Here is an 11,235-nt window from a genome sequence, read left to right as displayed (position 1 = left end):
GCACAAGCCTAGCTCTTGAAGGCTTTCAAGAAACATGCATTGAGGGCTTCCCTGGTGGCACAGTGGTTGAGAGTCTGCCTGCTAATGCAGGGGACACGGGTTCGAGCCCTGGTCTGGAAGGATCCCACATGCCGCGGAGCAACTGGGCCCGTGAGCCACAAGTACTGAGCCTGTGCGTCTGGAGCCTGTGCTCCGCGACAAGAGAGGCCGCCATAGTGAGAGGCCCGCGCACCGCGATGAAGAGTGGTCCCCGCTTGCCGCAACTAGAGAAAGCCCTCGCACAGAAACGAAGACCCAACACAGCAAAAATTAATTAATTAACTCCTACCCCCAACATCTTCTTTAAAAAAAGAAAAAAGAAATGTGCATTGAGAAGTTGAATGAAAGAGCAGATGGGCTACTTGAAGGCTTATTTTCCTCTTCCAGGCCCAACTTGGCTTTGCAGTACTTGACTGCCCTCAGTTCTACATAGTTGCCACTAGAGGGCAGGCGCGGTTAAGACAACAATACTCTGGACCCACCAGCGCCATAATTACTGGGTAAACAAGGGAGGACGGTTGAAGGAGAAAAATGATAGAATGATTGAAAAAAAAATTTTTTTTTCTTTATCCCTTGGGGACCAAATGGAAGGAAATATGGAGCTAGTGAGATTGAAGTTAGACTTAAAGAAGAACTTCCAGAGCACAGAGTTTGCTAACTAGAGATTTTATACAGGTGACTTTTTACAAACCTCTTAGCTATATCTACCCAAGCAGAATAGATGAGAAAGTGGGCTCCTCCAGTCTGAGGCTTATGTGACCCCCCCCCCCCTTAAAGTTACCCTTCTGTGTCTGCCTTAATTGACTCCATTCTTGCGGATGCAATTGTAAAAGAACTTTATTGGTTGGGTTAGCCACCACTCATGCTTTTCCTGTGATAAGGATCCTTTACAGAGGCATGAAGGTGCTCACATGCAGATACTTTCTGAAGAGCCCTGGGGCAGCGGCAGCCTTGCCCCTCACCTCAGAGCTCCTTTGCTGAAATGAGCTGGTTTGGCTTTTGTGGATTTCAAGGTCTGGAGCCAAGAAGCAGTCCAAGTATCCCCCCCTTCCCTTTTCAGGAAAACGGCTTCAAAGCATACACTGTATCAGGGACACAGTGGCATCTGGGCAAGGAGCAGATTAGGGCTAGCTGTCCTCAAGCAGTCCCTGGCCATGGCTGCCTGGATGGCTCCATCCCAATGGTACCCCAGAGAGCAGGAGGGTTAGGTCCCCAGACGACACTCCTTTCAGAAATGGGAAGAATTAATTGCTCTCCACCCAAGCTATAAAGTAACAGCCATCTTCAGTAATGAGAGTGTAGCTCAGAGATGTGAAAGCAGAGGGTTTTGTGCTCAGTACAGGCAAGATTTGGCTGCCTGGCCTGGGCTTCACTGACCCAATGAGCATCTCCAGCCAGAGCTGGTACTATTAACTGTGGCCTTAGGAGAAAACAATTAATACCACAGCTTCCTCCTTTAGCAAATCCTGGGCTGGTTGGAGTCTGTCTCTCCCATCAGGATGTAGACCTTTCTGCTTGCATAAGAGGAGAGGACAAATTACCTCTCTCATGCTTTGAGAACCGCATGGACTCTGCCTTTGAAGATAAAGACCCAAGTAGGGAGCTGCTGGGAATGCAGAGTGCTGGCTGAGAATGGAACTACTGCAGCTGCTTCCTCAATTCAGCCAATTCGAGGTGTGTCTGCCTCCATTATGGATGCTGATGATAAGCAGAATCTGGCCTTTCCTCTTTTTTTTTTTTTTTTCAGTCAAGCCCAAACTAGTCTCCAGCTGAGTCCATGGCCTTTCCTCTTTTGAAGTCTGATCCACCTTCAAAGAATTGCTTAGCTGCTAAAATATAGCCCTATACATTTAGCTAAGCCTGAGGTTGGTTTTCTCCTCCCACATCAAGCCAAGAACATGGTCATCATACTGGTGACCTCTGGTGTAGAGGTGACTCTTGGCGTCCTTCCAACCTCAGACGCGAGTGTGAGTTCTCTGCACAGGCACTGGGCAGATGAGCATATGCCTTGGGGTCTCCTGCCTCTGCCCAAGGCAGAGAAGACGTGTCTGTGGGGCAACGTTGAGTGGATGAGGTGGACTTAAGAGGAGGCAGTTGGCCAAAGAGGTATATACTGAGAAGCAGCGAGTGGGAGCCCGGAGTAACTGCACAACTCGCCCAGCACATGGCAGAGCTGTCAAGCGCTGCTCACAGACAGAATCAGTGATTGCTTAAAAAGTAAGGTTATGTACTATTGCTCAAGCAAATTTTAGGGTTCACGGCACCAGATCATTGTGAAGAACGGGTAATGAGATTTCTGGGGTTGGGACTTCAGGGACAGAAGTCCCTGAAGAAGTCTGCCACCACTTCCGTCCTGGAAAGGAGAGTTTCATGTCCCTCAGAAGAAGGCTGCCTGTCCCCTGATTCCACCTGAACTTGCCTACAGGGTAGAAAACTGTAGAGGGAGCCCATGGACTTCTGTCACATGGTCTGTCCCAGACCTTCCAGCAAAAGCCAAACCAAACCATCAAGCCAAATGCAGAGGGGCACGGGGGCTCTGGCCCTGCGCCCAGTGCGTGGGCCACTCAGATCTCGATGAGGCTGGCGACGCGCAGGCAGAGGGGTGCGTCGGGCGGCATGGCGCTGCGCTTGATCTCGTTCCCGTCCAGGCGCAGCACCTGCAGCTTGGAGAAATTCACGACGTCCACCACGGTGCAGAAGCTGCTGATGGAGAACTCTGTGGGAACAAGAGGGGTGGGGGTGGGTCGGAGAAGCCCAGATCAGGGACCTGGGTCCGCAGTGAGGCCAGACAGCCTCTGTGAAGCTTCTAATGTGAGAGGTGGAACTCGGCTGGGTGGGGCAGGCACTTTCCAGGATCGGAGTCATACTTGCACCAATTAGTGGGCAGAACCAGAGACAGAGTGGGGTCTCTGCCTGCATAGCTCCACCTCATACCCACCCCTCTCTGTAGACCCTGGAATGTCCTTCCAGCCAGGCCTTGATCTTTTCCCATCTTTAGGCAGCAGGTGGCAGCAGAAGGCAGTCAAAGACGAACCCGAGCAGCTTTGATTGCTTTTGGAGAGGAGGGTGTTTCCGAATTGTTTTAAGAAGGAAGACTGGGGAAATGCAGGGACTTAAATCTGGAATATTTCCTAACACTTTGCAGATAGAGCAAGTGGCAGAAAATTAAAGAGAGAAAATCTAGACTGAGAGACAAGTGTCTCTGAGTGCAGAGCTTTGAGGGCGTTGTCCGTGTACATTCTGAGTAAAGCCAAAGGAGTGAGCAAGGCCCTGAGGTCTAAGGAGATGGAAACTGATAGATGAACAGGGCTGCTATGGAGCTCAAAAGTCCAATAAATAATTCCCTTGCATCCCACATTTAATATGGTACGGTTTACCCTCCTTTTTTTGTAATCTCAAAAGAAGTACCCTTTTTTGAAGACTTTCCCTCCAAACCATGCAGTCCTAATTGATACAGTAGTTCTGTTCGATTTAAATACAAAACCTTCTGCTACCATTCACCTTGTTCTCCCTCTGGTTGTCCTCTTGGACAGATCAGCCACCTCTGTCTCTAGCCTGCTGGGTCAGGAACTTGAAGGATAAAAACCAAGAACTCAGCTAAAACTCCAGCAAGGACAGCCAGAGTCACCACTGAGAAGCTGCTGAAGCCCCTAGAGGCGGCCTTCAACACGGTGTGTGAGAGCGTCAGGAAGGTGGCTCATGTCAAAGGGGCTTTGGGTGAGGTTACCTGTCGGGTCTCCGTAGGCTGTAACACTTAGGCAGACCCAGAGCTGGGCTTGCTTTTGCCTCAACCAGAGGCATTCCTCTGCTTGCCACAGTGGTCAGGAGCTGTGTGTCAGCCTGGAGCTGGGCAGGAGGAATGGGAGGAAGGCTTTCCTGACTCTCTTCCTAGAGGTGACCTTCGAGGGCATTGTGGATGGAGAGATTATGGGTATGAACGTGAAGGTTGCAAGGAAGACAGTATGGAGAGCTTAGATAGATGAAGAAATTGTTTTTCAAATTAGCGCTAGCAATTGTTTTCAGTCTCTGTCAAGACTGACAGAGAGGAGATGGGCTGAGGCTGCAGCCAGTTAACTTGTACTGCAAATGTAAGATAGAAAACCCAGCCCCAAAGAATAATGAGAACAGGAAATACCCTTCTTTGGAGAGCACTCGGTGTGGCGTGGGGGTGGAGACCTGGAATGCTTTTGGATGTTTCCTTTCTGGTCCCAGGGAATGGATCAAGTGGCCTCCAGGTGGACAGGTCGGGGGCAGAGCCAAGGCCAGGGGCCAGGTCTATGGTGTCTGTGTGGAACAGGTGGAGTGAGTTGGGCTGGGGAGAAGTAAAGTGGCCCAGCTTAAATATCACCTCCAACCCTGTCGGCAGACTGCACTTAGAGGTTCCACCATAGGTTCTCTACACCATCCTGGGGCCTTCAGACTGCCTGCTAAAGTCCTGGGTCCCAACTGTTGAGCACTTAGGGGCTGCTCAACACACAGCATGTATAGATTCTATCCACAGGCTGAGCACCGTGAGCCCCCCTGTTTATCTTCCCTAAGCTCATGAATAGGACAGGGGCTTCTGCTTGGAGACTCTGGAGGACACTTTCCATCCCGGATTAAATTCTGACAAAAGTCTTTCCAAATTCTTCCTGGTATACCCGCCCTGCCCCCTGGATCTCAGAGCTACTGAATAACATTCTGAGCTGTGTTTCCTGCTCTTGCCAGGCTGGAAAAACTGAGGGAGATGCTAATGGAAGAAGGAAGGGGGAGGGAGAGGGCCGGGCCTAATTCCACTGCACACCCTTCAGCTCCTGTCCTTTTAGCTCCCCTCTCAGAGGGTTGCTTCAATATCCCACCTTCACCACCCACCCCTGCTCTGGGTCCCTGACCAGCTGTGCAGGGAGACCTCCTTCACATTTGCCCAGGCGAGGGCCTGAGCTTGGAGAACGGTCTTTCCTGCTGTTGGTCTGAATCAGAGAGATACTCCTTCCATTCTCAGCTAGAGAAGCCTGGCTTTCAGTCCTTTGATGTTGATGGTAGAGGCTATGCTACAAGATCTGGGTGACCTAAAGAGATTGCCTTTCCTTCTCTGTGTCTCAGTTTCCCCATCTTTGCGATGAAAAAAATAAAACAGAACAAAACTGTACCTGGCAATTTCAAAGTGGCAATAGAAGAAAAGCTTATAATATGGTTACTATGTATCGCTTTTTCAATTATGTGCCAGGCGAACCAAGCGCTTTACATGTATTAATCCACTAATTAAGGAAAATAAGGAGTCGGTGTTATTTTGCCAAAAGAAGACTAAAAGGGAGATAACCAGACAAAGGGGCTTTGGCTTAAATTGCACAAGAAGGGATTTGGGGTAGGCACTGGACATTTTTAGGTTTGACTTAAGGGAGAAATTTCTTGCAAGACCTTGAGACACTCGACTGAAGTGATTTTATCTGTGGCAGAGCTTTTGGAAGGGGTGAACCACCTTGTACTTGAGCGGCAGATGTGGTTCTGCAAGAAGACAGGGTGACAAGATACTGCAAAGGAGACTTTCCCACCCCAAGTTTCACTGATTGTACCGTTAGGCAATAACGAATGGCTTCTCTCCCATGACAGCTGCCCTTCGCTGTCACATTTTCAAGTCAAACTCTGCTAAAGCACTGTATACAGTATGACGTTTCTGTTGTGACGATCCTCCTGCGTTTAGAATGCGTGGCAGGTGAGTAGTGGTGACTCCTGGGTGGGGTGATGAACAGCTACAAGCAAATGTCAAACCCTTTGCAGCATGCAACATCTTAGAGGCCAGAGAACCCTGCCTTGGGAATAGGAAGACCCGCACCCCCACCCCCCCACCCCCCAAAGAAAGAGAGACTTTAAATACAAAACAGTTGGCCCTATACATGATGGTGTCTCGCACTTCCAACTAGAGAACCAGGCACCTCTTCACCTTGCCCGCCTCACAGTCAACCTCTGGGACGGGTGCCTCTCTCACTCAGAGGGCTGTCTAGCTCGTTAACATCTGTTCCCTGAGCACAGGGAGAGAAAGTATCGATGGGGGAGGTTGTAGACTCGGTCCCTATCCATGCTTTGATGGTGCTGTTTGCTCTCAGCAGGCTCTACTTCAAAGCCCTTTGCCAATGGTCATTAACGAGTCCTTCATTCCCCAGGGAGAGGGGTACTTTGCTGCAGAGGAAGAGAGGTTAAAATCTGGCTCTGTACCTTCCAGCTGGATTAAGATATCAGAGGCCCTTGGGTAATGTAAGCATGTTGTGAACACAAGATCCCGAGAGGGAGCTGAAAATCAACTAGATAATCCAATCTGAAATGAAGATTTTAGTTCTTGGAGACAGAGAGACAGCACTTTAGGCCTTTTCTGGGAAGAGCTTGGAAAACAAGAAGCCCTTGTCCTTGTCCACCACCCCAGGGTTTGGCGGCGGTCAGGCTCATGTTACCCTAGGGGGCCTCTGCCCTGCCACCAGGGGCTCCTTGTACTCCAGGGAGAACCAACCAGAGCAAGTGCCGTGTTCAGCTCTGAGAGGCTACCAACTCTTGTCCACCAGTTGTTATGTTTAAAAAGCAAATAAACATCCAAACACAAGACCAGGCTGTCGAGGCATGAGTAGATCAGGTGGAAACAGAGAGCTCATCCTCTTCCGGGTCAGTGAGAAAGTACAGATACCACGGTTTCTTAACAGCACACTTTCCTCCTGAGACGGACCGTAGAAGTTCAACTTAAATCCCCCTGTCTATGAACTGCCACCTCCCCAACCTCTCCCAACTCCTCTCTCACTGCTTAACACGTGACCCCTTCCTCTTAGACACAGGAATTTCCTGGCTGCCCCCTCCAGGTGGCCTGTTAAATGACTGGTCCCTTTGTTTGTGGCAATTGCATTTCTCAGAAGGGCCCAGTCCTGTGTTCCTCCAGCCCATGCCCGCTTATCTCTCAAGACCTAGATTGAGACTTACCTCTTCTGGGAAGTCTTCTTCCGTACCAACCCACTCTCCCACTGACTTTTCCTAGCACTGCTGTGTAGTATAAGAGTATGCCACTATGTACCATTTTGTACAGGGATATGGCAGGGTTTTCAGCTTACTTCATTGGTACTCTTTGGTTCCCCTACTTCTATTTCTTCTGTATTGCCCCCAGCACTCAGAATTGGGTCTTTCCAATGCAGCAGACAGCCCTCCCCACTCCCCTTTGCCAAAGTCTCACCATTGATCCTGTTGCCTTGGAGGTAAAGGTTCTCCAGGTTGGTGTTCACTGGGGGGATCTTCTGTAGCTGGTTGTAGGAGAGGTCAAGCTCAAGGAGGCTGCTGGAATTGAAGGTGTTAGAGGCCAGGCCACTGTTGGTGAGACTGTTGTGGGACAGCCGCACATACAGCAGCTTGGGCGACCCCCGGAAGTAGTTGTCGGGGACCGAGTAGACATTGTTGTGCTCTAGGTACAGCTGCTCAAGGGCTGAGGGCAGTCCATCAGGCACCTTCCGAAGGTGGTTGTAACTCAGGTCCAGCAAGATCAGTGACCGGAGGCCTCTCACCGAACTGCCCACTTCCTGGATCTCGTTGTGTTGGAGGTACAAGGCCGTGAGGTTCTCCAGCCCCTCCAGCGCGTTGTTGGGGACCCTCAAGATCTGGTTGTGCTCGAGATGGAGCTCCCTCAGGGATCGAGGCAGTGGGCCAGGCATCCGGGTCAGGTTGTTGTGGTCCATGTACAGCCTCTCCAGGTGCCTCAGCTTGGAGAAGACCTTCCTGCCCACCTTATCACTGGTGATCTGGTTGCCATGGAGAGCAATCCAGAGCAGCCCAGTGGCGTTGTCGAAAACGCCCTCCTGGATGGAAGAGATCTGATTGTTCTGGAAGTAGACGTACTTCATGCGGGAGGGGACAAAGGGTAGGTACTTGAGGTTGCGGTTGTCACAGTACATGGCTGTGGGGAAGTTGGGGGGGCAGTCGCACTCCTGGGGGCAGTCGCGGGGCTCTGGTGGGGGTGGAGAGCCGTAGGCATAGGCTGGACTTTCCTCTCCCCCGTAGGGGTAAGGCTCATAGGGCTCATAAGGGTAAGGGTCATAGGGATCGTAGTAGGTGGACTGCTGGTTGCGGAGGTAGTGGAACCACCAGTGGGAGTCTTCCTCATATTGGGCCCGGGAAAGGGAGCAGAGCCCTGCCAGCAGCAGGAGGGAAGCCCACTGCATGTTGTCTCTCTGCAAGAAGGGAGAGAGAACAGAGTAAGCAGGCGTGAGTGAGACTCTAGGGAGGCAGGGAGGCAGAGCAGCTGAGCCTTAGTCTTTGAGCTACGTGGACCTGACTTCAGCAGCAAACAGCTGTGAGCAGTAGCCTTGCTCTCACTTCCTCTGGGCCTCCTCCCAGTGCCGCCTCTGCACACTTGGTCCAGCAGAAACGTGGCTGTCTGGGGGGAGCTAGGTGCGTTTTCCTCTGGTCATAGAGTCGCAGAAACATAGCCTTTGAGATTAAAAGGAGCTTGAATGGAGGTGCTGCATTTTTTTTGGAGGGCAGGCCCATAGGAACCTCTAGCAACCTGAAGGTACTGTTGGGGGAGCTAGAAAGGCCACAGCAATTCCCATGGGAGTGGTAGTGGTGGTGGGTGCTCTTTAGTCCTGAATTCACATCCAGTTTGGACTCCCCAGGACATAATGTTTCCCAAGAGTCCAAGGAAAAAGCCTTCTGGCTCTTTCCATATCTCTGGGAAACAGCCAGAAGTGGCTTGAGATCTCAAAGGGGAAGATCTGAACTACTTGGGAAGGCAGAGGTTTCTGTTTTGAGTCTGTGGGGAACGTTGTGGTCCCCCTGTAGCCACCACAAGGCTTGGGCTTGTGGTGCCAGCATCTGTAACAGTGCCAGCACCTATAGCAGTCTGCTGGTGAGGAAACTCTCTGGTTGGCAGTTTGTGGCTACACATGCAGCTTGGCTGGCACAGGGTCTTCATGTAACAGTTACAGATTCGCTCCAGGCTGGGGCCACTGCCACCCAGGTATGGCACTTGTCTTCTAGAGTGGGTACTGAGTGCATGCAAGTCTTACTGCACTTGTCCAGTAAAGTGTTACTACTTCTCCCGCTCCACCATGGACATTATGCAAGAGCCAAATGGGACCAAGAGAATGTATGAGGAACATCAAACAATGGAACAGGAATTGAAGCCTCTTGAGTGTGCCCAAGGGAACATAGCTTTAGAATGGGATTCTGGCATCCTTCTCTCCCATCCCAAGCCACCTCTGGATTACCAGGCTCCATATCTAGGCCCCCACATTTCCTGGCAGCCCATTGCCTTCGAGCTTGTTATGCTAGCGAGATGAGAGCAGGGTAGGTTTAGAGAGAAGTGTGGGTTTGGTGTCACCTGAGAGGGAAGCTGAAGGAGTGGAAGATGAGGGGTCATGGGGTGGCATATCAGGCTGGATGTCTTACTCTGAATACCTATAGCCAAAGCACTGCATAACCCCTGTGAGCAATGGGTACCTTCCAGAGGGGTGATTGTCACCCTTGGACAGAAGACCTTAGAACCTTTCTTGGTCTGGGAATAGTCACGTATACCATTCACATTGCTATTGGCCCTTGGCTGGGGCTGGCACCCGTGGACAGGAGAAAGAAAGGAGTCTAAAAGCCAACATCAAATCCAATGAACCGATGAGAAGGACCCTAATAGTGACAATCTAGTCACCTTCTGACCACCGTCTCTGTCAGACCTCTCTGTCCCCTGAAAGCAATTCCCTTAGGCCCACTTTATTCCATTAGTCTCTGGGTTGCAGAGGCGAGGCCCCTGGCTCGCAGAGGCGAGGCCCCTGGCTCATCCTCAGGCAGCCTCAGACAAAGAGCCCACAGTGCTTCTGAGGGGCCAACCCAGCCACCCACTGCCTGGGCATGCTGGCTGGGCCTTGGCACTGGCCTGGGGAAGACGGACGGAATGGCCCATTACCAGTAGCACATTTTTCCATGCTCAGCTCTGGGCTGCTGCAGGATCACGGTGGCTGTCTGGAGGCTGGCACAGTGAGCCTCTGTCTCCATTTCTCCTTCCAGACTAGGCACCGTGGCAGACAAGAGCCATCTTCCTCTTCGAGACCCAGCCTTCCAGGGCTGTGCATCCTGCCCACTTGAGTCTCCTTTGGAGTCATGATGGCTAAAAGGGTTTGGTGGCACCCTATTCCTCTCTTTACCCTACCCCCATCTCTTAGCAATGTTGCTCCAGGGTTTATACTCTTAAATCCTCACCCACCCCACCCCCAATGATAGAGACCCTCCTGTGCTCAGAGCTTGGTAAGGTGGAGAGTTTCTAGGACTGGCACTCTCTGAGTTGGGGGGAGCTTACTCAGGAGTTACTGCTGTTCTTTCATTTCTCCATTCTAGAGAACCATTTCTCCCTTCTGTCAGAGTCCAGGAGGTCAAGCCAGAGCTATTCCCTAACCTGAATTGGATCCCCATTTCACAGCTCCTTGGACCTGGTCAAGTCTCAATATTTCTGTGTATTCTTTCCCTTTCACCCCAGCAACACACAAGCACGCGTGTGCATGCGCACGCACGCACACACACACTACACAATACTCCCTCTCCGCTCTCATAACAGAATTTAGTTACCACAACCCTTCTGAAGAGAGACTGCAGGGACACAGGGCTAGGATGGTGGGCTTTCTGAGCAGTAGTGGGGCAGACCTGGCTATGCTAGATACCTGGCCCTTCACTTTTTCATGCCTGAGAACTGGATGTCCCCCAACAACAGAAAGAAACTGTAGGACAAAGGTAGCATGTTGGGAACCCTTCCTTCTACTCCCCTTTCCCGGCTCCAGCATCCTGGGACACAGCCCAGATGGGAGAAGGACGAATGACTCCTTCCGCCCGGCCCTTGCCCTGCTCCCCAGCCTCTTTGCTGTGGTCCCTTTGTGGAACTACCAGGGACAAAACCTGAAGTAAAATGACTGACTTACCTCGAGTTGAACCTTTCAGAGAATGACCACGTCTCTCTGTCTGGCCTCCTTGGTTGGAGAGCGTGTGAGAGGGAGAGGAGTGAGGGTGTCTACTGAGAGTGTGTGTGTCTGTGCCAGGCCAGGGCCCGCCCCCACATTCCTAATCAAATGTTGTGAAGAGAGGGGTTGAGGAGCCCGGATCCTGGCTTTTTCGGCTCTGCTGCAGGGGCGGAGCTCACACTCAACCGCGCAAAATCCTGCTGTCCGCCTGACGCTATGAAAAACCACCTTCTTTCCACTCATCTGCCCTAAA

General features: G+C 51.4%; 1 protein-coding gene across 1 annotated transcript; it reads right to left on the bottom strand.

The window, feature by feature from the left end:
- Window positions 1-858: 858 nt before the first annotated feature.
- Window positions 859-11,008, bottom strand: FMOD (fibromodulin). Its single transcript, XM_065887489.1, has 4 exons — window positions 10,944-11,008; window positions 7,226-8,213; window positions 1,822-2,755; window positions 859-1,759 (listed from the first exon to the last, which is right to left on the bottom strand). Exons 2-3 carry the CDS (start codon window positions 8,202-8,204, stop codon window positions 2,604-2,606), a joined length of 1,131 nt encoding a protein of 376 aa, XP_065743561.1. The 5' UTR covers window positions 8,205-8,213; window positions 10,944-11,008; the 3' UTR covers window positions 859-1,759; window positions 1,822-2,603.
- Window positions 11,009-11,235: the final 227 nt, after the last annotated feature.

This window comes from Phocoena phocoena, chromosome 1 (assembly GCF_963924675.1).
Source record: "Phocoena phocoena chromosome 1, mPhoPho1.1, whole genome shotgun sequence".
NCBI classification, from domain to species: Eukaryota; Metazoa; Chordata; class Mammalia; order Artiodactyla; family Phocoenidae; genus Phocoena; species Phocoena phocoena.
Note: the sequence above shows the minus strand (reverse complement) of the source record. Positions and strands in the feature narration are given on the sequence as shown.